We start from the raw sequence: 22,797 nt of genomic DNA, 5'->3' as shown, positions 1-22,797 counted from the left end.
GCTAGAAGAGAAGATCATCCTGCTCAACATCTGTTGGAATGCCGCGGACAGAGAGTGCATCACGACCTGCGCAAATGCTGGCCTACGATGCGGTCGAAAAACCTTCCCCGGTCGCATTCGAGTCAATTCGAGGCGGGCCAAGTCTGCAGACTCCATCGTTCGGATAATGGGCTTTCGGACTCGGAAATATTCTATGCGACCCTTTGTAGAAATATCCGCTTATCGTCGATGCGCTTACGATGACCACGACTCTTTCGATGCACTCTCAGCGGCCGGCTCGACGGAGACCCTCCATAACTCTTTCGTCCTATGGCTCATGGTCTATGCCGACGGCTGTTCGGTCATACGTGCTTGTTGGACTATTCTTACTAACTGCTTTCTTGAAAAGTTCGGACTGGGCCGTATATCGCCGACATAACTTTTGGGGAACGGACAAATTCTCGATTACACATCGACTACCACACGCATTGAACCCAAGGCAGGGAAGCCGCTCTAGTTTACTGTTTTGGATACGTTGCACTACTACACCGACGCGATGGCCGATACAGCAGACGCAGCTCAACCCTCAGAAGAGCAGTCAAAATTGGCTTCTGAGTCGGAAGATGTTCCTACCTCGGAGCTACCGAATACACATAATTTCGAGCATTCTCACTCGAGTATTGATGTTTCCCTTCCTCCAATCGACAAGACTCTTCCGGCCGAGGACACGTCTCTGCCAGCCATAGATACATCGCTGCCGACGTTTGACTCGACGATACCAGCGCTACCTCCAATCGATACTTCATTACCACCGTTGGACACTACACTACCGGCGATGGATGGTCTAAACGGCTCCGATGAGCATTTTTCGTTCGACAGGTTCGATGATCACGATCTTCACGACTGCCACGAGGGTCACGACGGGTCAAGCAATGGCGTAGCTGGAAACGGGACGCTAGGCCACGAGGATCATACTACGGAGCAGCACAGGCCTTCTTCGACCCCTGCCCCGAACAGCGCGGCACCTTCAAATGGTATACACCCGCCGCCTCCTGGTCAGCAACAACCACCGCAACATTATGAGCAACAGCATGCTCCGCAGCACCATTATTCTCCGCAGCAGAACACGGCAACGCAACACCATCCTCAGCAGCCGCCGAACCAGATGCACCAGCAGTCGCCGGATATGTATCATAACCATCATAGCGCTTCCCCTCCCCTAAATAACCATTCGATGCAAGGGCAACCTTCGCATATTCCGCAGGCACCCATTGGATCGCCCATGCCGCCGATGGCATCAGTCAGCCAATACATGACTGGATACCCATCGCAAATGGGTATGAACTCGGGCGCGCAGATGCACTATCAGCTGCAGGGCGATTCCAACAAGATGCTATCGGGAAGTAGACACAAGAAGGAAGTGAAGCGCCGAACGAAAACAGGGTGTTTAACATGTCGCAAACGACGCATCAAGGTACGTAAATCGAGTTCCTATAATATCGCTTTTGCAAGAGAAAAATAAAACACCATGGAGAATAAGGGATGGGTGGGTGTGAAACGCGCGAGGGGCTTGCGAGGTACCTAGGTAGCTTTGTGTTGCGCTTCGCTTGCGTTGCCAAAAATCTTTCGGCTCGCGTCCAGCCCACCAAGACCCCGCCATTTACTGTCGCTTGTTGTCGCCCTTGCCCCAACTTCCCTGCCCGGCGCAGCTGCCTCCTACCTATTCTTTCTCTTATTTTTGGTCTTACCCATTGATTTTATTTCATCGCTTCGTTGCTGCAACTTCCCCCCTCTCTTGCTAATACCCTCCCGCAGTGTGACGAGGGACATCCCGTCTGCCGCAACTGTGTCAAGAGCAAGCGTGAATGCATGGGCTACGACCCTGTTTTCAAGCAACCGACTCCCTCTGCGATTCAGCCTGCCCCTAATCCCCCGCCGTCGCTGGTAGTGAATCCGCAGGACCCTTCTGCCTCTTTACCTCAGCCTCAACCGCAACCTTCCTACCCTGCTGCTCCTCCCGGCTACGTCCCAGCATCGTCTCAACCTTTTGCTCCGTCGCAATCTCCTTCTACATCTGCCGAGCGCTACGACTACGGCACTCCCATTGATCACACCTACAATAACCAGAATCATAATCAAACTCAGTCAAACAACATGGCTAGTGTGCAGAATGTTCCTGATGGGGGCTTACAACCGACTGTCAACCCGGCAACAACGACGGGGAACACGGAGACAACGAGCTTCAGGTGTAAGTTCTCGCTTCCAACTTTGTCCTGGAAGTCATTGACATATGTTTCTAGTAAAACAAGTGCAAATTAGCGACCTCCTCGCCCTACGGGGCGTCCCACCTCCCCCTCCCCATCCTATCACTACCCTTCCGCCGAACCGTCTTGAAGAAATCCAAGCCGTTTTCCAAGCGACATACGCGCCCGCTATTGATAAGTTCTTTGAAACGCGGTGGTTCACTGAGAAGGCCATGAGCCACCTCATGGCCAATGCTCAATTGATGGCGGAGTACTCTGCATTGATCGAGGCATTCAACGGAGATCTGGGCGATCCTAACGTTATTGCGCAACTGGAAAGCTTTGAAGCGTCTGTGGTCTGGAGTACCATGACGCTATGCCGCCATGTGATGAACGTCTCCAACGGAAGCCAGCAAGACTATGACCTTTTGGTCGCGACCAAGCGGCTTGACGTGATTGAAGCCATGATTACCGGCGACCACCTAGATTCAAACCCGCTTTCCCAGTTCCCGGCGCGAGAGCCCGCTGCTGATCCGCCGACAATGCCTGATCAACTGGTGCGGCGACAGCTGGATTTCTGGAGCGCGATTGGTTTCTTCTTGACCCTTCACGACAACGAGGCCAGCGCTGCAAAAGAGATCGATGATACACTGTCGCGTTGCCGAACACTTCTAGATACGCACGAGAACCGGGACGTCATCTACTCGATTGCGATTGCGCGACACTTGGGCCAGCGATGGGCCGACTTCCCGCACAGCTTCCCTCAACCAATCACGACGAATGAAAAGGATGCCGGTGCGAAGCTTTATGTCGCGCAAAAGTTCCTTGAACAAGAGGCCGGCGGCAAGGGCACGACACAAGTGGTCAAACGCTTATGCGGCATGGTCGTCCGATCCTGGTTCGTTTCTCGAGAATAAAATATGGGCATACCATATATTTCTCATTCCATCCGATACGAATCTTCTTAATTGTAACATGAGAAAAAACAGCGTCTTGTGGCAGGCTTTGCCGTGTTAATGATTATCTGACTTAGGACTACCACGACTTGTTTGCGTCGACCTATCATCACTGGTGCTGTGCGCTTTGGTGTTGAATGCCTATATATCCCATTTTCGATATCATGTTCTTCCGTCACTTTGTCTACTTTGAACGGAAGATGTTTTCATGGGCCGGAGTTTCTTTCCTTTCTTCGATTCTATTCAGCTGGGAGTGACATGGTACCACGAAGGCGTTCCGGCTGCTGTGCTTTTAGAATGCATTTCCATTTCCAAGTCCAGACCCACATGGTCGTTTCATGTGATGCCTTGGCTACCTCAAACTTCAATCAAACGTTTTTTTATAAAGGTTATCCAGAGCTCAGATTAGCTTAGTTGGAATCTATGTACAAATCTCTAGGCCCGGCAAATCTCTGTCTATACTCATAGATCTGCCTGCTCAATTACGGGACTCTTCAGCTTCCCCGTCTCAAGCGCCAGGCGCACGTTCTCAATCGCCCATTCCTCCATAGCAGTTTGTGTCTATGCGCGGTACGTCAGCTCCTGTTCTATAGCTACCCCCCAAAGTCCGAAGGACGGCAAAGAGAAAGGAAGGGAAGGAAAAGTTTACTCACCTCAACAGTCCACGTCCCCATATGCGGCACTAGCAAGACATTTGGATTTGCGACAAGTCCCGGATGCACCTTGGGTTCCTCCTCGAAGACGTCCAAACCAGCGGAGTAGACCTTCCCGCTAGCGAGGGCTTGAACGAGGGCGTCCTCGTCCATCACTGCGCCACGGGCAGTGTTCACAATGACGACGCCGTCCTTCATCTTTTCGAATTCGGGCTTGCCGATGATGTGCCGGGTGTGTTTCTGCTCTCGTTAGCAAGGCAGTCTTATAGAAGAAAAGCAAAGAGGAACCCACATTCAACGGCAAATTCAAGCTAATCACATCACTCCCACTCAACAACTCCTCAAATGACACATACTTCGCACCGGCCGCAAGCTCCTCACTCAACTGCCGCCGATTATGATACACAACCTTCATCCCAAACGCCTCGGCCTTTTTCTTCAGGTTGCGGCCAATCCCGCCCATGCCCAGGATACCCAGAACCTTGCCCTCAGGGTCGTGGCCAAGGCGTGGAAGCGGAGAGCCCTTGAAGGAGCCCTGCCGCAGATGGTGCATGCCGTAGTTGAAGTTGCGCAGTGCGCCGAGGATTAGGAACATGTTTACGTCGGCCGTTGCGTCGTCGACGGCTGTGGGAACGTTGGAGACGCGGAGGGGTGGGTTGCGTGCTGTGCAGGCGTGGACGTCAACTTGGTCGTAGCCGGCTCCTAGAAAGTGCATTAGAGTGCGCTGCACGCGGAGAAGAGGAGTATGAGGAAGGGATGGGGAATAACGCACCGCAGTGCGCGAGGAACTGCAGACTCTTTGGCAGGACACTGACGAGTTCCTCATCGATGAGACCTGTTATTGAGACGGAGTCGAAGGTGCGGTATGCCACGACGACGCCGTCAAGTTTCCCGGACTTGCATTCTTCGATGAAGTCAGCGCGGTTTGTTGCAGCTGGTGTGACGAGCTCCGCGATTGAACTGAGGGAATCCCAGGTCTTTTGGGCACTGGATAGTTCGAGACACGTTAGGTCGAGACTTGGGGGAGCAGGAGGGCTGTTGTGACATACTGGTCAAATTTGCCGAGGAGGAGTGCTTTTGGTTTTGCGCACATCTTGAGAATATTTAACCTTTGTCGTCTATCTGCAGCTTGTTAGAATAGACTGGAATAGGGCCGATTGAGTCATGGGGTATCAGCTGGTGACAGGTGTTTATACGTACCTGATAGAGTGATGAGGGGTAACGAGGGGCTAATTGCAGCGCAACGCGTCAAATGAACCTGAAACTGGGTATATATAAGAACAGAGAAGAAAGACACCGACAAGTAGAGAGCAGTGAAGAATCAAGAAAAAAACAAAGAACGGCAGGCGAGGGTGAAGAAAAGAAGAAGAAAGTTGGAGAGCCGGCCTCGACTCCCCCGCGGGCCCCACCCTTTGCTTATCGTCGCGATGAAATCCCCCGAAGGTAGGCTGCTCGCTCTGCGCTCTGTCGTCGCCTCTCTGACTCATGATTCGCGATTGGAGTCTTCTCTCCAATAGGCGCAGGTATCGGCCGGCAGACCGGGGGTTTCTTTCCGCGGCAATCTATTTGGCGATAGGAAATGGTCATGGTAGAGGAGAGAGGGGGATGTCTACCGTATCGGAAGAATGCCGATGACGCGGAACTAGCAATTCTGGCGCAGTTAGGTATATATTCAATGCTTGGGAGGCAAGCGCTAGTTTCAGGGAAATATTACTATACAAAGTGCGTATTTCCAGTGCGCCAGGATGCTAGTTCACCCTTCTACAAGAACCCTAGTCCAATCGAACTTCCTCCATCGGCTCTGGAACCCGGCCACGCGCCGGTCTCCTCCCCGAGTCCAGCGCCCCTGCCGCTTGATCACCTCGGGGCCTACATCCAGCATTCCACCGATGACTTCACGCACGAAGAGATCGCCCTTTGGCCAGCGGTTTGAGTCCTCGACGATATGCCCTAGCCCGCCATCGAGCTGGAACCAGACGTGGAAATAGGGCATTTCCTTTGCGAGGGTGCGTCGGAAGGCGTTCCGGCCGAGACCCTGCTTCGACTTGGCAAGGGTGTCGATCAGTTTGCGGTGCTGCGTCCACTCCTCGTCTGCAGAGAGGATTGCTTCTTTAAAGAATGCGGGTGATGTCTCTCCGAGGCTGTAGGGGAGGGGCACAGCTTCCATGGATGCGTGCCGCTTCCGGCTGGGCGCTGCGGCGTTCTCGTAGAAGATGACATCGCGGCCTTGTTCGTGGTACATGCGGGTGAGGCTCTTCATGAAGTTTCGGATTTCCTCCCATTCGTCGTCGTCGCATTCTAGGAGGTTTGTTCGGTGCTGGATCGGGACGATTGTAGCACTTCCGGGACTTATTTCCGGCTCTGTAGGGAGGGTCAAAAACACACGCGTGGCGAGTGATACTATAGGTGCGATTGGAGGGGTGTTTGTTTCCTCGTGGTGGCATAGAGGGCAGTTGTCTAGAATGCGGTTCATCTTCTGTAGCTCGTTGATCGTGGTGTTTTTGATGTCAATTTCTGATCGGTGTACTCGCCGGGCGAGTTTAGACGCGTTGTCATCCATGTACTCCAGATCGTTCTGTGAAAGTTAGCAGCACTCAACCTATAAAGGTCATGGCAAAAATACCTCGAACTTCGCATCTTTGGATATCCGTTCCGCAAGACGTCGTCCTTCTCCGCCAAACTGGCCGCGGGTCCTGCGCTCCTCTTGCACCATATCCTCAATTGTCATATCTTCGTTCTCCTCCACCTTTCCTCGTTCCAAGCCTCGCCTCGTCTCGACAGCCTTAACCTCATTCCGCTTCCCAGCAAGCATCCTGTTCTCCATGACTCCTAGAACCGTAACGTCCGGTTCCTTTCGGTTCGCCATCAAGGCAGCGGCGGCATTATATCTCGCTTCGAGCTCAGCTGCATCCGGAGCACCCTTGAGTTTTGCTCTCATCATCTGCGCCTTCAGCTTGTTCAGCGCTGTCAAGTCGAGATGTTGCGTAGTTCGCACGGGAGGCTCCGTCTCCATGGTCATGCCCTGCCCACGAGCACTAAACTCTTTCTCCGGATCCCGGAGATGTTCATGCGGATCGCGATGGACATTCTCTTTTAGCTTTCGCTCCTGGAAGAGTTCTCCCGACGGTTTCTCTTTCCCGACATAACCCTCTCCGTACGTTTCCCGGCGATCCAACTCGGCCTCTTCCTCGCGGGCATCGTCGAAGGAACGAAGGTCGCCGAAGCGCTCGATAGCAACTTCTTCTACAGGCCGTCCACTCTCTTCCGCTTCCCGGTACACCCCCTTGAGCTTCGTCATCCTCCATCCTGAGCCCCTATCACCGAATGTATAGTTGACCTCGTGGGCCGCAGGCTCATTCTCAATCTCCTCAAGCACTTTTCCATCCTTCAGATCCCGCAAATGTGCATTCAGTTCGCGATCATGGATTTTAAGCTCAAAGTCGGCTTGTAGCATCTGCGCCTTCGGTTCCTCCTCTAACCGTGTCGTGTCGCGTCGGTGAACGTAATCGATGTCCAGCGCGGAGGGCGCTTCCATCCACGCATCGCGCTTCAACTTCGTAGGCTCTTCCTGGACAACCTCCGCTACCGGAGCTTCCTTCTCCTCGCCGCGACTTTCCCGGTGCCGACGTTTGTGCTCCCGGTCGTCGTGATCGGATGTATGCCGCGACCGCTTATGCCGGTGACCATCATCATCCCGATGCCGCGATTCCCTCTCTCCAGACCTTGAACGGTGTCGATGAGACCGATGGTGCCGATGCCGACGCTCTCTACTTCGATCCCGATCTCTGTCTCGGTCCCTTTCTCGGTCCCTGTCGCGGTCGTCGCGATGCCGATGCCGATGTTTCTCCCTGTCACTCTTCTCGTGCCTCTTCTCCTTCTCGCGCTCCTCGGCAAGGGATTTTTCGAAATCCTCGAGCGTCATCTTCGAAGTGAATCAGCTCTTTTGTTGTTGTGATGATGAGGTGAATGCAGAGCTGGAATAATGACGTCGCGAAACGGTCGAGACCGTTTTTCTTCTCACCGCCTTCCGGCACTTTCCCCTCATTTTTGTCGCCAAAAGACATTTTTATCGTCATCATCTTTGCGTGGAGAACATAGTCGATTGACTTGAAATCTGCTCTTTCTCACTCCGGATATCTTGAGCCTTTTAATTTCAAAGGAGAGCAAACCCCGATACCCACCATCATGGCGACAACCCCCGTCTCCGTCGTCTGCGTCGGCATGGCCGGTTCGTACACCCCTCGCCATCGCCATATATCTCAGAAAGAAGACATTTGCTAAACAAACACTGCCCCAACAGGCTCAGGGAAAACCACCTTCATGCAACGTATAAACTCACACCTGCACTCGAAAAAACAACCCCCCTACGTCATAAACCTCGACCCCGCCGTGCACACCGTCCCCTTCGAAAGCAACATCGACATCCGCGACAGCATCAACTACAAAGAAGTCATGAAGCAATATAACCTCGGCCCCAACGGGGGAATCCTCACATCCCTCAACCTCTTCGCTACAAAAGTCGACCAGATCATCGCGTTACTGGAAAAGCGAACAGCTCCGAACCCGGCGACCCCGAATGCGAAAACCCCGAATCATATCCTTGTTGACACCCCCGGACAGATTGAGGTCTTTGTCTGGAGTGCTTCGGGAAGTATCCTGCTCGAGACGCTGGCGTCATCGTTCCCGACGGTTATTGCGTATATTATCGATACGCCCCGCACGAGCTCGACGAGTACATTTATGAGTAATATGCTATATGCGTGCAGTATATTGTATAAGACGAAGCTGCCGATGATTCTGGTGTTTAATAAGACTGATGTGCAGGATGCAGAGTTTGCGAAGGAGTGGATGACGGATTTCGATGCGTTCCAGCAGGCGCTCCGCGAGGAGGAAGAGTCGGGTCAGTTTGGGACGGAGGGTGGAGCAGGAGGATTTGGGTCTGGAAGTGGATATATGGGATCGTTGTTGAACAGCATGAGTCTTATGCTTGAGGAGTTTTATCGGCATTTGAATGTTGTCGGTGTCAGCGCGATGACGGGAGAGGGAATCGACGAGTTTTTCGAGGCCGTTGAGGAAAAGCGCCAGGAGTTTGAACGTGACTATAAGCCGGAGCTCGAGAAGAGAAAGAAGGAACGTGAGGAGAAGCAAGCAAACCAGCGAGAAGTCGAACTCGGCAAACTCATGAAGGACATGAACCTCTCAAGCTCTCGTCAGACAAAGGGCAAAGACGAGCCGGAGACAGTCAGCGAAGCCGAAGAAGAAGAGGAAGAAAGGACAGCAGCGGTTGGGAAAGCCTACGACCTGGAATCAGACGATAGCGACGACGAGTCGAATGTTCCTCGGGCTGGTGACGACGAAGGCCTCAGCCAGCGGTATCAAAGTGCACTGGCGGGTTCAAATGCCGGGCAGTCTGATGAGGATTTCAGCTTCGCGCGGTACTTACACAAGAGCAACCTTAACCGGTAGTGCTGTGTTTCGGGTTGTTATGCCCTTATTTTGTCATTTCTGGTGCCATGGCGTTTTCCGTTCCGCCCTGAGGCGTTCTCCCTTTCCGCATTCACGTTAGAAGGATTTATTTGTATTTAGATAAAAAGGTGCACCTCCGCTGCCATGAGGTAGTTTTCGAAGATTCATCTATTGGTTTGTAGGTACAGTCTGGTTCATAGAATGACTCTCGAGCAAGACCTATTTCGGCATTCCCACCCACCCCAGCTCGGCCCTGGGGCATATCACTCAACCGGGCACTCAAGAAAAAAAGAAAATTCAGTTTAGATCTTACTCATCTTCAAAATACGTACTTCGTGATCTGACGCGGTTGCGAACATGTATCCTGCAGAAGAACAGATGAGAGACCTAACGTTGCTTGCGTGAGCTTGAAGGACAGCTTGAACCTGCCCGTTGACCGCGTCCTGAATGATGATCTTGCCGACAGGTTGGCGAGATAATAGCCACTGTTCATCCGCAGTGATAAAACGACCAGCTTTACCCTCAACCTGCTCCTCACTCAGGGTCTTTGTTACCTTGCCGAGACGTGGCGGATCATCTGGGGGTGCCCCTGGAATCCACTCCAAAGAATGGATATTCGTTCCACCATCATGGCGGCAGATAAGGTGGCACCCATCGGATGAGAACGATAAGCACTCAATCTTGCGTATGCCGTCTTGTGCCCGTTCATGTTGGGCCGTCAAAGCAGGACGGTTTTTGATATCCCAGAGCGCTATATTTCCGAGGCCGTTGCCGATAACGAGATACTGGCCATCTGGCGAAATTGCCAGGGAATTGATACCGTTCCCGTGATCGAGGGTATAAGTGTGCACAGCCTGCCCATCACCAGAAATATCCCACACATTGATGGTACCCTCATGGCATCCAGTCACAACAGAACGCCCATCAGGCGTATATAGGACTGCAGATATACTCGGGTGGCTAGCGTGAAAGTCAGATGAGATGGAGGTGGATATATCCCAGAGCCAAAGGCTACTGCCATCAATGCTCCCAACAAGATGGCTACTATCGGGGCTGAAACACAGATTCCGTAAAGCTGGGTGGGCTCGCTTGCGCTTGGTAATTTCGACGCCTCCAATTTGCTGGCCTGTCACTGCATCAAAGACGCCAACCCTGTCCTCCACATAGGCAGCGATGTATTCCCCATCTCCGCTGAATTTTATAGAGCTGATGCGATGCTCAAATTTTAGGTTTCGCAGTAGGTCGATCTCCAGTATCTTATGCACCTCTGGGTTGAAGAAGGCATGCCACTTCAGTGCAGCCTTGTGGCTTTCGGACTGCATGGTGCCAACCTTAATGGCCGCGGGCGGGTGAAATTCCCTTGTTAGCGCCAAAACATGAAGGGCCGGTATGCCTATATCTCCTCTGACGGCAGACTTGAATAAACTGATAGCATTGATAAGCACCTTGCCGAAGTCTAGTGGTAACCGAGCTGTTTCGGCGTGACCATTTTGGGCCGCGATATGCCATGGTTCCACCCAACCACATGGCTCGTTCGGATCGGCATCTGCCTCAAGTAAAAAGCCGAACAACCTGGGTATGTCCATTTTGTGCTGCATCGAATACTGGTGTCGACCAGGTAGGGCCCGCGAGACTCGGCACGGGATTCTCAGTAGACCAGATATATGCTGGGCTTCATTCTGAGGAGGAGTTGGACTAAGTTATAGTGGCCGTTTCAGGCTGCCGCATGGAGTGGTGTATGTATCGTATTGAGCTTTGTCGGGTCTTTTCCGTTCTTCCACCCAACTGGCTGTGTCAATGATGGTATAAGATGACCACTTCTCGAAAGGTGAGATGCATGGCCTTGCCAGTTGACTGTTGCCAACAATTCTTCAGTGGATCTTGACTGAAGAAGTTCGATTATTAACGTTGCCAACTCAACATTTCCTCTTTCTGATGCTATCCAAAGAGCATATCCCAATTCATATGGCTTCAGTTGACTGCCAAACTTGCCGATAATACGCTTCACAATTGCCAGTTGACTAAATCCCGCTGCACAATCTAGAGGGGGTGGCCGACCCTGGAGAAAGATGCTCCTGTCCAAGAAGTAGCGGACAATGTCTTCCTTGCCGTTCTTGATTGCTGCTGTTAGGGCATCCAGCCTTCACGGACCGTTTCCGTAGTGAATATTTGCTCCATGTCTTATGAGCAAATCGCAAATCGCGAGATGACCGTTCTGGGCGGCCAAGTAAAGAGGAGTCCGGCATCCTTTTGAACGAGTCGCTTCATTGACAATTGCCTCATCGTCGATGTGCTTTTGTGCCGAGTTAAGATCTCCTCGTTCTGCCGCGGCGCACAAAGTATCCTCTCTGGTGGGCCGAGGCTGTGGAAACGTAGTTTGCGAGTCCTTCTGAATTAAGGAATGGTACTGCGTGATATGTCGATTAAAACTTGCCTCTGTATCGAATCCAATTTGATGAAAGGGGCATTGCTCATCTGGGCAGATAAAGGGACTGTAATGTCTATGGATATGACGTTCCCGGTCTTCAACCGTGTCTAGGCCATTCAGAAAGTGAACGCACCAAGGCCTAGGACATTTGTAGGTCTCAGGTCCGTAAATTGCTTTCAGCGTCATTTTTCTTTCGTGTTGTAGAGACTCATCGTGGCGGACGCCCTCAAGGACATTTCTAATCAAGGATGTTCGCTTCTCGAGGTCGAACAGTGCGTACCTTTCGACAGGGTTATTTGGGAGCTGTTGATGAAGCTCGTGTGGCGCACTGAAAGTATTTGCAGTGGACATCTTCAATCGGATCGCTTTCCCATATTCGGAAATGAACAATTGTAGAGAAGAATGTAGTTCAACAGACGCTGCTTGATTGTCACCCATGCCCTCTTCAAAGGTCGCATAAAAATGGGCAAATATGCTCGAGATATCGTAGTCTTGTAAGGCGTAATACCCGGAATTGGCATATTCCCGGATCTTGCTGTCATCGATCGTCTTGCTGAAAGGATCAGACAGCAGATATTGAGAGCAGAACAGGGCAAGACTAAAGTTTTGAGCCACAAGATCAATAGTGTCCGTATTGATGAGATATGTTGTAACGTTTAGCTAATATCGCAAATATGAAAAATGGGGAACGAACTCTCGCGCTGTGCTATGAACCAAGCCAAGTGTAGCCTCAGTCAACTCTCTTTTTGCTTCGACGTGCAAGTCCACCAGAGAGCTGCAAAATTTCTTACAGGTTGCCCGCAACCGACGACCCTCGTACTGCGATGTGCTTGTTTCCGGGTCGATGAAAAATGTTGCTTGAATTTCTCGCCATTTGAGGGGACGGATGGCACATATCACCCAGCCTAATATTTGAAGCGCTGCACGTCTCTGCCTTGGTGGTGCCTTGTTGAGCACTGTTGATACGACTCGTTTATACCTGCCCTGAATATCAGTCATGTGAACTTATAGCAGACTTGTGGAAATTGTTCTTACGCATCGTCCAGCCCATCTGGGAACACGCCGGGGGAGAGTTCTTCCATCAACTCATCAAGAGTATATTGACACGCAAGATTGTCCATGACTACCTTGGCATACAGAAACATACCTGGGGCGAAATGATGTCAGCATGGATTGACAGGAGTGGCATACGCAACGGTAAGTTCGGTGTACCATTTGCAACGGTGGAAACCTTTGATACGATGTTGTTCTGGGTATTGGGGTCCAGACCAAAGTCGGCCGAGATACTCTGGATCTTCCCTCGGATATAGCATTTGATGTCCTCTTTATGGCGTTGTTGAGTATCCAGGGATATGTCCCGTGCCCCGGATAACATCCTCTGTAACAAGTCCGTTCGCTGGCCTAGGCATAATAGACGGATATGGCCATCATTTCCCAAAGGTGCCTGCTGCTGACGAGATGTAAACCAGGATATCACCTTTTCTGCTTCGGATGGGTCGCATTCGTCCAACCCATCTAGGAGCACACATGAGATGCTCTGGCTGCTGAATGCAATGTCCGCGGCCTCTTTGACCGCGTTGGCAGTTTCGAATCTTCGTTTATCGTAGTCAGAGAATTTGTCGGAAAAGAAGGTGGCGAGAGATTGGTCAACGCTGAGAATTTGTGCGAGTAGCCCGCGTAAGATGCCGATGAACGAGTCCTTGCCTTCCTGGTGATGACGGCAGTAGAAGTACAAAGTCGGAGGCTGCCGTGCCGCACAGAGTGTTTCGATGATGACAGAAGCCAAAGTTGTCTTTCCTAGCGCACAGTGAGGATGTCGAATAATTGGAGTCTGAGATTCATACGTACCGGCGCCTGGAATTGGATGAATATACAGCAGAGGATTTGACCCAGCGGGGGCATTACGCCACTGTTTGAATTCCTCATGGTCAAAGACCCACTTTCCAGACTGTAAATTCTCTCTGTGCTCTGAGCTCGTCTCCTGGTCCAAGTAGCAATTGGGTGCATTGACCTTGTCGAGAATGCGGTCGAGCTTCGTTGAACCGAGCTGCTTCATCGTCACGGAGGGTCTGGATTTCGTACACTGTTAGGGTGCTCTTCTCGCTCTCGATAATGTCTTTGTGGCGTTGAAGACTATCCAAAATGCGCTTGAAGTTAGAGTTGAACACCTTCCAAGAGGACGTGAATAATTGCTTCCACCCTCGTGACTGTCAGCTGTGGCTTGTTGGAAATTTCCTGTTGGCGACTTCCTCGGCCTGGTAAGAAACTGCAATGCTTGAGAGTGAAATTCTAGTACATCACAGTACCATTTCTCCAACATGTCCTGCATTGGTGGATTTTTTTCGAAAAGCAACCGATACCGAAGGAACGAAGGGGCCCTCTCGCCGATGTCTTCGTAGGCGCTGAGAAGGATATCGAGCGAATCGCTCCATGAGCTGGCAACTTGCAGAACAAACTTTACTGGACCCTAAAGGAAGCGTCATCAGCAGGGGATCGAATGGGGAAATAAGTCAATAAAATGGTTGTGTACCCAGATGTACGCGACAAAGGGAGTGCAGTTGAGAAACACTTCGACGACTTTGCCATACTCGTTCATGGCTTCAAGAAAGCTTTGGATCCGATACATATTTTGCAGCTCCTTCTTCCCGTACTGTTGTTGAATTTGCTCGATCGCATCTTCGACATCTTCGTAGTTGGTGACGGCGAACTTGAGTTTCTGTTTTTCGGTAAGGCTGTTCGTGAATTAGGTATCATAGCAGATGCTATGGGCCTGGGAAAAACCCTGACAATGATCAGCGCGATCATCTTATCCATGGATGATGCCGAAAACTTTATGTTATCAACTGGCCGGGCTGTTAATGAGGACGGATTTGTGATCCCGACTAAGTCTACTCTTGTCGTTGTACCATCGACTCGTGAGTAGTCATTACTCGGTAATCTAAGTGAGCTAACGTAATTATCTAGAGTTGATTGACGTTTGGCTCTCGGAGATTGAGTGGTTCGTCGTTATGAGGGTATTCTTGATCTGTAAACTGACCGCTATACAGTCATGTCGCACCGAACTCGATGCGCACCTCCGGTTTTCATGGGACACAGAGGAAACTGCAGACAAAGGATTATCTTGCGTCAGATATCGTGATAACCACATATTCTACACTGGTGGCCGACCACAAGTCATTCCGCATTCTACACAGTCTGAATTGGTTTCGAATAGTACTTGATGAAGGTGAGGAGCTCCCATAAGCACGTAAGGTCGGCAATATCATCTGACAAGCACACAATGATAGCGCACTGGATCCGAAATTCGAGCAGCGAACAATTCCGTGCGGTGAATCAACTACAAGCTAGCCGAAGATGGTGCCTTACCGGGACCCCAATCCAGAACAGGATCGAAGACCTGGGATCTCTTGTTGCGTTCTTGAAGACCCCTCCCTTTAATGAGAACCCCCAGACAAGATTCAAACAACATGTTATTGGCAGTCTATTTTCCGACGTGGAAGACCCGTGCCGGGACCTGCGCCTACTTCTCCAATCACTATGCCTGAGGAGGACCAAACAAACTGACCATAGCATCACAGTACGACCAGAGCTTGTTACTCTATCGTTGTCGCCGTCGGAGCAAATGGCGTACAACGGAATTCTCGATAAAACGAGGCAAGAAATGGAGATGCTGGTCAGTAATGGCCTAGGGAATCACAAATATACCAAGCTGTTTACTGCCATGCATCAACTCCTCATGCTGTGCGAACAAGGAGTGAGTACAGCAAGACCAGTTTCTGAGACACCTTATTTGTTACCAATTGCGGCGGCGGCTTTGCCTTCTGCCGATGTATCCTGCGAGCTATGTAGCTCCGACGAGTCGCTTGACTTGATCAAGGCTGGAAGTGCTTTTTGCCCAGATTGTGGCAAACTCCTTTCTAATCCAAAGGGATCGGGATCACCCAGAAGTGTTTCTCCACAACCACTGCGTTCTGACCCTTTCCAGTCTTGCATGATACCAGAATATTCTTGCAATATGGGAGCATCAGACACGGAGTTGTCTACAAAGCTGAAAGCCCTAGTAGAGAGTCTTACGCAACATGTCCACACATCGAAAAGGTACGAAAGCCGCCCAGCTCCTTAGATCGCACCGCTTGACAGTTCCAATAGCATTGTGTTCTCATACTGGACGCGTACCCTGGACATCCCATGCCCAAGACTTGAAGATCTCGGAGTTCATTATGTGCGAGTCGATGGAAATGTGAGCAGGGCAGATCGAACACGGCGCCTTGCCGAGTTTCAGAGCTCACCAACCATTCCGGTCCTTCTCATGACATATGGTACGGGTGCCGTAGGGTAGGCATAAGCGCTCCGAAGCTCCAGTGACGAACCCTGCTAACAATGGCCCGATAGATTGAATCTCACGGCAGCGAACCGCATCCATCTTCTCGAGCCTCAGTGGAATCCTTCGGTCGAAGAACAGGCTATCGGCAGGGCAGTGAGACTCGGGCAGGCGAGGGAGATAACCGTTATCCGATATGTCATGGCTCATACGGTAGAAGAGGTGTGTACTTTTACCCTTTCCAGGCAGTTCGCTGACCCGTGTAGAACATCCTTGCGATTCAGAAGAATAAGCAACAGCTAGCGAATTTGACCTTGGAAAACAACTCCAGCGAGTCGTTAGCTGGTCGGACAGAGGCGAGTCACAATATCAGGGAGACTTTCAGCTTCTAATAGCTACTAGGAACTGCGGAAGATCTTGTTTATTACGCGGTGAAAAGCTTGTTGGTAGTCCACCACTATCAGTTCCTGGCCCGTCTAGAGCAGCCCTTCAAAAATGCGCTTTTCTAAACCCTACATGCTTTGTTAAGCAGGCGTTATCTCGATGAGTATTTGAGCGTTGGTTTCCCTCACTAGACTTGAAGAATGGTGTTTCACATGTATCTGAGAGACAAAGGCATGAATGGCCACGGTCTTGTATCATCCTTAAAGAAGCCACAAGCTTCTCTGTACTTATTGTTAGAGATCTATTGTTCTTCGCATTCATAGGTTACAATGGGCGACAAGCGTCTGGAGGAATCCCTATATTCAAGTCTCGAGCAACAAAGCCATCCACTATAGCCCAAAGCGACTCTCCTCCCCTTTGTCGATCCTAGTATATAAACCCTCCAAACCGTCCTTCATCATATCCTCCAACCAGACCACCCCCGGTACTGCATCCCCCCCGCAATCCTCCTCAATTGCATCTTCGCCCGCTTTATCTGCAGCCCCGAGCACAAAGCCCAGGAAAGTACTACCTACCCCAGTTCTACATTCCCCCCCACAAAAGGAAAACCCGTACAACTAACCAGGTAGATACATACATATAATTCCTCAAAATGTCTCAATCCGGCGACCGCGACCAAACGCAATTCATCCTGGGAATCGGGGCAAAGGAGGTGATTCCCGTGGAAAAGCCGGCAGCACCGCGCAGCAAGCGAGAAACTTGTTTACGGGCGAGGCCACGGAGCTTATGAAGAAGCCGGATGCGCAGTTGTTGATTGGGGCGGGACAGGCGGCGAAGAATCGGAGGGGGAATGCGCAGCAGAAGTGATGGATGGATCTTTAGAGATCTAGCAATACTAGTAAGTGTTATTTGTTGGACTTGGTCTGCTAACAGTTGCAGTGAGTGGTTGTCTTTTGGCGAGCGCTTCATGGAGTACAGTACCGGTAAGTGGTGGTCTTTTCTATGGTTTGGTTAGACTTGGATCATAGTTATAATCAATGGACTATTGTTTCTACTAAAGATAAATTATAACCTCTTACTTAAATATGGCTTCCAAGTGATTAGACCTATCTACTCTGCACTAGAGACAACGTAGGGACGGGATTTAGTAGTATATGATTAGCAGTTCTGTGAAGTGTATTATAGAATATAAAATTCTCTACTATACTACGGGAAAAAATCAAACTCTTGTACAGTATTTGTGTACCTAGGTCGCTATAATGCGGATCCTTTAAAGGACTGTATCTGCATGGAGGTCCAGGGAAGTTTCTCTGCCGACACCACTATACTATGTAGTAGCCTTAAATTAGAAGTAGATATTATAGAAGGATTTTAGCACATATAGCCACGGAGTGTGGATCGTGTACTTGCTGTCTGATAGTGTTCTCTACTTATCTGTAGCGCTGACATCACAGTGCCGATTCAGTCTGGTTGATTCAAGCGACCAGAGCATCGATCACATCTGAGATGGTATATGCCAAATGATGTAGGTGGCGGTATGGAGTAAATAAAAGCAATTCTCAACCTATCGTGCAGCACTACGGCGATCAGGAAACGCCGATTGATTGGGCAGATTTGCCTCGATTCGAGACACTTCGGCGCCCTGCGCATGGCATGACAGGGTCGGGCAGCCATTAGGCACGACTCTTGTCAATTCCACAGGATGCCCTGTATCGAATCAGGACTCTCAAGAAATGGGTAGCAAGAGGCTCCACTGATATGCCACTTAGCTCATTCTGTCATCTCGAGCTTGATTGTCGGTCTTTCATTGTTATCGGGTGCGATATTAAAGCAGGTCTTATTCTAGGCTGAGTCGCATAAATGCAGCTACAAGTCCTCCAGCTTGTGGCCGATTTCCATGACAAGACCCTTCTGATATGCCTCCACAGCCAACCGTACAGCACACCGAGACGATGTCGCTTGAGATCCGCACCACCACGACCAAGCCACCTGCTTCTATCGTCTTTGCCCACAACCATCCAAATTTTCCAAAGGGCGAAACTATACCGTTGAGCCCCGGTTCTCCATACAGATTGAGCTGCAAGTATGAGGTGAAAATAACACATACACCAAAACAAGCACAGGAAACTAGAGCTACAAACAACCCGCCATCACTGGCTGCGACAAGGGGCCCATCGTCAACGGCAACAAAAGCAATCCCAGCGTCCAACGGAAAGCATCAACATCCCCCAGCAAGGGCGTCAAGTTCCGCAACCCAGTCTGCCAAATCCGGCATACCTGCGCTAAATCCATCTTCAACGTCAGCACCTGCGATCAAGACTAAACAGCCCGGGGCGGCTTCATCGGTAACAACGGCGCCCAGGGCAAACGCAAACGGCCCTATTGTGTCCAGGACTAAGCCCGAAGCGACGCGTGCTATTTCTACCAGGGCGGCGCCTGCAGCTACCGATGCTACTACGAGCTCATGTAAGAATGACAGCCGCTCTACTACTAGTAGTAGCGGTTCGAGCGTACGTTACCGATCAGCTAACGACCACGACTGCTACTGGTGCGACTGTCCAAAACTTCCGCTGCCCTCGGGTCTCGTTCCTATGACATCGCTCGCCGGCGAAGGTCTCGAGCATTCTCGCCACCCGGTTGGTGTGGCGGAGAGGAACATGGCCTGGGATGCTCGCTATTCCGTGGTGCATCCTCCCGCCGATATCTTGCCACCAGGCCCTGAGGACGAGTATGAGTGTGCGCGAGTCACACAGAGGCGTGTTCATATCAAATCAAACACTGTCCGGAATCTCAGTGGTAAGCACCCACATAGGCACCAGAGATAAAGTTCATCTTGATCTAATACTAGGCAATAGGGCCGCAATGGGTGCATCAGGTCGAGTCCTGGACGGAGTCAACATCACGAGACCAGAATAACAACATTCATTTCATCCGGGAAAGCCATAATCTTGAGCAAATACTCAGGTAATGGAGCTGTTTACCGGGGGAGAAACGTAGTGAGCCGACACTACACTGTCAGATGAGGTCTTTGTTATAGAAATCCGCCAAGACAACTTTGACTACCTCTATGGACTCCAGAGATCCCAGGCAAACGTCAAATATATGCTGCGCGACTGATGCTTCTGGCACCGGGCAGAGAGCTAGCGCGCAGCGTGAGTAGTGCCCTAATATAGCCCGCCTATCTCGGGAGCCAGGCATCATTGACATGTGTGACACGAAATAACCAGATCCTTAATTTGAAACTGTCGCAGGAAGTTGAAACCAGGGGGTAATTCGTCCATTTTACGTGCCTGTTACTTTCATTTGTTTATTCCAATGTCTGGGATATGAACGCCATATATGATGAGGTGCTCGGTATGCAGACTTCCAATCCTCTTTGGGAAATCGAAGCCGGCCGTGAGAACTATGTCAGTAGTACCAACTGCAACTGGTCCTAGCGGCAATAGCATCTCAAGGTATCAAAGGCGACGTGAGCGTGGATGTGCACGTGAACAAGCCTACTCTTGGGGTACTTGGCCTCCCCTTGGATGAAGACATACCAAGCGCTAATTCATATAGAAGGCGGGAGGGACTTGGGTTTCTACTAAAACCTGACCCTGTTTGGTAGTCAATGTGAAAGGATAAGTACTTTTCCATTTCTGCATTAATCTGGAGCCTTTAGTCTTGCTTGCGCTATTGAAAGGGGGGCACCCCAGGCCTTGTTTGCTACCCTATGATTGGATAACAAACAACGTCCCTTTTGTGGCGTGATGAACATTCATGTTCTTTCTGTCAGAATTGAGCCTTTTGATCTTCACCTTCTCATCAGTCCCCACGCCCTCTGCTAAAGGACCTTCAAGACCCGCCAACTCATAACTCTAGATTGACGACGAATTTCCCCTTGCCCTTCTGATAACATCACCTGTACCTTAACCTGCAGGTACCTATCAGATCATGTCATCCTTCCACGGCCCAGACCCTGTATTCTCGCCCGAAATCGTCAAATATCACAGCAACCTCCTCGGAATCGACGCCCCCAAGCACCCTGGTAACGATGCTACGCTCGCCCCTATCATCGCCGCATCCGCACTCCGGCATTTACGTAATATAATACCAACTGTACTAGGAATGCTGCACAGTTCCTCAAGCTCCAGTACGGTCTCCTGGCAGGTTTCAGCGACAGCCTCCAGTCAATCAAAGCGAAACCCGAACCGCATGAAGAGACCACCGATAAAGATAGTAACGATCCGCGCTTATTCTTTAACATCACCCCACCCTCAAGCACCTTCATCTGCGGCTCCCAAGGCTTGGGAAAAAGCCATACCCTTTCTTGCATGCTTGAGGCATGTTTGATTCCTTCATCAAAACTCGGTCGGTTGCCAAACCCGCTCACGGGCGTGGTATTCCATTACGACACGTTCATCTCTGATGTGCCGGGGCAGCCTTGCGACGCGGCGTATCTGGCTTCGAATGCCGATGTCAGCGTGAGGGTTCTTTGTGCGCCGACCAATGTTGCCAGTATCAAGGCAAGTAACCTCCTCGTTTCGTCAACTCCGGCAGAACTCACGCAGGCTTGCCAGCTAATGCTTGACAAAGCGAACCTATGCGACTCTCAACGTAATCATCGAACCCCTCCAAATCGACCAAAGCCATCTGGATACAAAGCGGATGATGGATCTAATGGCTGCAACTGATGATGACGTTCCGCTGTACATGGAATCTGTCAAGCGTATTCTGCGTGAAATGCAGATTGTTCAGCAGGCAAGGAGGGCAGTGGGTTCGATTACCGCGAGTTTCGGAGACGGATTGATGGATGTGGATTTACGCCGGGCCAGATGGGGCCACTATCGCAGAGGCTGGATGCGCTGGAGAGTTTCATGCCGGCGTTTCAAACAAAGCTCACGCCGTTTGGGAACAAGAAGAAGAATAATGGAGAGGCACGAATTGGACAGCGGTGGTGAGTGTAGTTCCCAACGCCCTGCCCGATCTCTAGCTAATACCTCTCACTACTTAGCCCGGCCGCCTTACAATCGTGGACCTATCGTGTCCCTGCATATCACCCCCGACGGCTTGTTTGCTGTTCAATATCTGCCTTGAACTATTCCTCCAGCCCCATGCCAACGAAGCCAACGATACTGGCGTGGGCCGTGTGGTTGCCCTTGACGAGGCACATAAGGTTTGTGATTGACCCCATTCAGCCATATACACCTCCTCTACCAATCCGCTACATACCATGCACTCCCAGCGCCTTGACTAACATAAGCTTGCCAGTACATGACCACGAGCCCCGAATGGACCGTATTCACAGAAACGCTCCTCCGCGCCGTCCGCCTCCAACGCCACCTGGGCGCCCGGATCATCGTTTCTACCCAGGAACCCACCGTCGCAACAGCCCTGTTGGACCTGTGCTCCACGACAATCATGCACCGCTTCACGTCGCCTGACTGGATGAAAGCCCTAAAAGGTCATTTAGCTGCCGGGCAGGAGGATCATCATAATTTTGATAGCAAGGGAGAGTCACCCAGTGACAATAAGTCCATGACGCTGTTTGAGCGGATTCTTCCCCTCAAGGTTGGTGAGGCCCTGCTCTTTGCGCCCAGTGCTATCGTTGGGGCTAGGGAGAGCGATGGAGATTGAGAGGCGTGGAGTTGAATTTGAGCGACTGGGAGGGCGGAATCTGATGATCACGGTGAGGGGGAGATTGACTGATGATGGTGGAAAGAGTATTCTCTCACAGTAGGATCTGGAGTGGGCAGGGCTGGGCCTGGTAATATGAGGGCGTGCGCGGATCTAACTAAGTAGATGGGGAACAGGTGCGTCTTGGTTATTGCGGAATAGATTGTCTAGATTAGGAATCGAGTTTTCCTATTGAGATTTGAAACACCCGAAATGGTTACCTCTTCTATCAGGCCTGTTATTCATTGCGAGGTTTCCCGATCAGTTGAACAAAGCCGAGTTGCCGAGGGAGACGCCATTCTAGGTTCTAGGTGGAGGGAGGTAAAGGAAAGAGGATTGTCCGGCATGAAATAGATGGTGAGCGGTGTCCTTTCTCTTGCGAAGCAAATCATGGTCTCAAATGAGACCTCGTAGTAGCAAATTCCTAACCCAGTAATTAGCAGGGTTGCTGGAACTGACCCTAGATCCACCCAAAGGAAAGGCTCTGGACCAGCGTCCCTGCGGAATCCACTATTTGACCGGGACTTCATCATCCACGTCGTGTCTCCAGGAGGATGCACAAGGTTGGAACTCCAGGGCCTGGAGACGAGGGCCTCCTGAGTCCTATGAACATCTCATCTTGTGCCGCACACCTGGGCAGTGTTCAGCTTGGCTTTGCAAGATCTATGCAAGTTCATTGGTGGATGGTAGTGTCTCTGCAGGAGCAAGCCAC

At 50.9% G+C, this 22,797-nt stretch overlaps 10 protein-coding genes across 10 annotated transcripts; 6 read left to right on the top strand and 4 right to left on the bottom strand.

Moving 5' to 3' along the window:
• Window positions 1-204: 204 nt before the first annotated feature.
• On the top strand, window positions 205-1,675 carry BJX68DRAFT_169141 (uncharacterized protein). Its single transcript, XM_071037025.1, has one exon. The coding sequence runs from the start codon at window positions 536-538 to the stop codon at window positions 1,499-1,501; it is 966 nt and encodes a 321-aa protein (XP_070894744.1). The 5' UTR covers window positions 205-535; the 3' UTR covers window positions 1,502-1,675.
• On the top strand, window positions 1,590-3,263 carry BJX68DRAFT_169162 (putative C6 finger domain protein). The gene is made up of 2 exons (XM_071037026.1): window positions 1,590-2,227; window positions 2,280-3,263. Exons 1-2 carry the CDS (start codon window positions 1,849-1,851, stop codon window positions 3,137-3,139), a joined length of 1,239 nt encoding a protein of 412 aa, XP_070894743.1. The 5' UTR covers window positions 1,590-1,848; the 3' UTR covers window positions 3,140-3,263.
• A 305-nt stretch (window positions 3,264-3,568) lies between these two features.
• On the bottom strand, window positions 3,569-5,189 carry BJX68DRAFT_245086 (D-mandelate dehydrogenase-like dehydrogenase). The gene is made up of 6 exons (XM_071041444.1): window positions 5,032-5,189; window positions 4,881-4,953; window positions 4,604-4,818; window positions 4,124-4,533; window positions 3,832-4,071; window positions 3,569-3,739 (listed from the first exon to the last, which is right to left on the bottom strand). The coding sequence occupies exons 2-6, from the start codon at window positions 4,922-4,924 to the stop codon at window positions 3,641-3,643; spliced, it is 1,008 nt and encodes a 335-aa protein (XP_070894742.1). The 5' UTR covers window positions 4,925-4,953; window positions 5,032-5,189; the 3' UTR covers window positions 3,569-3,640.
• A 35-nt stretch (window positions 5,190-5,224) lies between these two features.
• Window positions 5,225-7,791, bottom strand: BJX68DRAFT_245083 (putative cell cycle control protein (Cwf19)). Its single transcript, XM_071041443.1, has 2 exons — window positions 6,455-7,791; window positions 5,225-6,406 (listed from the first exon to the last, which is right to left on the bottom strand). The coding sequence occupies exons 1-2, from the start codon at window positions 7,751-7,753 to the stop codon at window positions 5,585-5,587; spliced, it is 2,121 nt and encodes a 706-aa protein (XP_070894741.1). The 5' UTR covers window positions 7,754-7,791; the 3' UTR covers window positions 5,225-5,584.
• A 129-nt stretch (window positions 7,792-7,920) lies between these two features.
• Window positions 7,921-9,448, top strand: BJX68DRAFT_169111 (putative ATP binding protein). The gene is made up of 2 exons (XM_071037024.1): window positions 7,921-8,059; window positions 8,132-9,448. Exons 1-2 carry the CDS (start codon window positions 8,017-8,019, stop codon window positions 9,295-9,297), a joined length of 1,209 nt encoding a protein of 402 aa, XP_070894740.1. The 5' UTR covers window positions 7,921-8,016; the 3' UTR covers window positions 9,298-9,448.
• Window positions 9,449-9,599: 151 nt separating this feature from the next.
• On the bottom strand, window positions 9,600-10,883 carry BJX68DRAFT_270966 (WD40-repeat-containing domain protein; the record flags this gene model as incomplete). Its single annotated transcript, XM_071046845.1, has 1 exon — window positions 9,600-10,883. The coding sequence occupies one exon, from the start codon at window positions 10,881-10,883 to the stop codon at window positions 9,600-9,602; it is 1,284 nt and encodes a 427-aa protein (XP_070894739.1).
• A 1,873-nt stretch (window positions 10,884-12,756) lies between these two features.
• BJX68DRAFT_270965 (uncharacterized protein) lies at window positions 12,757-14,321 on the bottom strand (the record flags this gene model as incomplete). The annotated part of the gene is made up of 5 exons (XM_071046844.1): window positions 12,757-12,872; window positions 12,938-13,522; window positions 13,574-13,794; window positions 14,086-14,192; window positions 14,256-14,321. 5 exons carry the CDS (start codon window positions 14,319-14,321, stop codon window positions 12,757-12,759), a joined length of 1,095 nt encoding a protein of 364 aa, XP_070894738.1.
• A 192-nt stretch (window positions 14,322-14,513) lies between these two features.
• On the top strand, window positions 14,514-16,438 carry BJX68DRAFT_270964 (DEAD/DEAH box helicase; the record flags this gene model as incomplete). The annotated part of the gene is made up of 8 exons (XM_071046843.1): window positions 14,514-14,640; window positions 14,690-14,723; window positions 14,773-14,951; window positions 15,013-15,479; window positions 15,711-15,823; window positions 15,875-16,060; window positions 16,118-16,268; window positions 16,313-16,438. 8 exons carry the CDS (start codon window positions 14,514-14,516, stop codon window positions 16,436-16,438), a joined length of 1,383 nt encoding a protein of 460 aa, XP_070894737.1.
• A 1,712-nt stretch (window positions 16,439-18,150) lies between these two features.
• BJX68DRAFT_169077 (uncharacterized protein) lies at window positions 18,151-19,584 on the top strand. Its single transcript, XM_071037023.1, has 2 exons — window positions 18,151-19,226; window positions 19,286-19,584. The coding sequence occupies exons 1-2, from the start codon at window positions 18,347-18,349 to the stop codon at window positions 19,396-19,398; spliced, it is 993 nt and encodes a 330-aa protein (XP_070894736.1). The 5' UTR covers window positions 18,151-18,346; the 3' UTR covers window positions 19,399-19,584.
• Window positions 19,585-20,363: 779 nt separating this feature from the next.
• On the top strand, window positions 20,364-22,149 carry BJX68DRAFT_257965 (uncharacterized protein; the record flags this gene model as incomplete). Its single annotated transcript, XM_071043444.1, has 8 exons — window positions 20,364-20,511; window positions 20,646-20,950; window positions 21,006-21,138; window positions 21,171-21,315; window positions 21,345-21,366; window positions 21,424-21,585; window positions 21,681-22,016; window positions 22,048-22,149. 8 exons carry the CDS (start codon window positions 20,364-20,366, stop codon window positions 22,147-22,149), a joined length of 1,353 nt encoding a protein of 450 aa, XP_070894735.1.
• Between the last annotated feature and the right edge of the window lie 648 nt (window positions 22,150-22,797).

Source organism: Aspergillus pseudodeflectus (assembly GCF_044049435.1).
Source record: "Aspergillus pseudodeflectus strain CBS 756.74 chromosome Unknown BJX68scaffold_55, whole genome shotgun sequence".
NCBI lineage: Eukaryota > Fungi > Ascomycota > Eurotiomycetes > Eurotiales > Aspergillaceae > Aspergillus > Aspergillus pseudodeflectus.
This window is presented reverse-complemented; position numbering and strand designations above follow the sequence as displayed.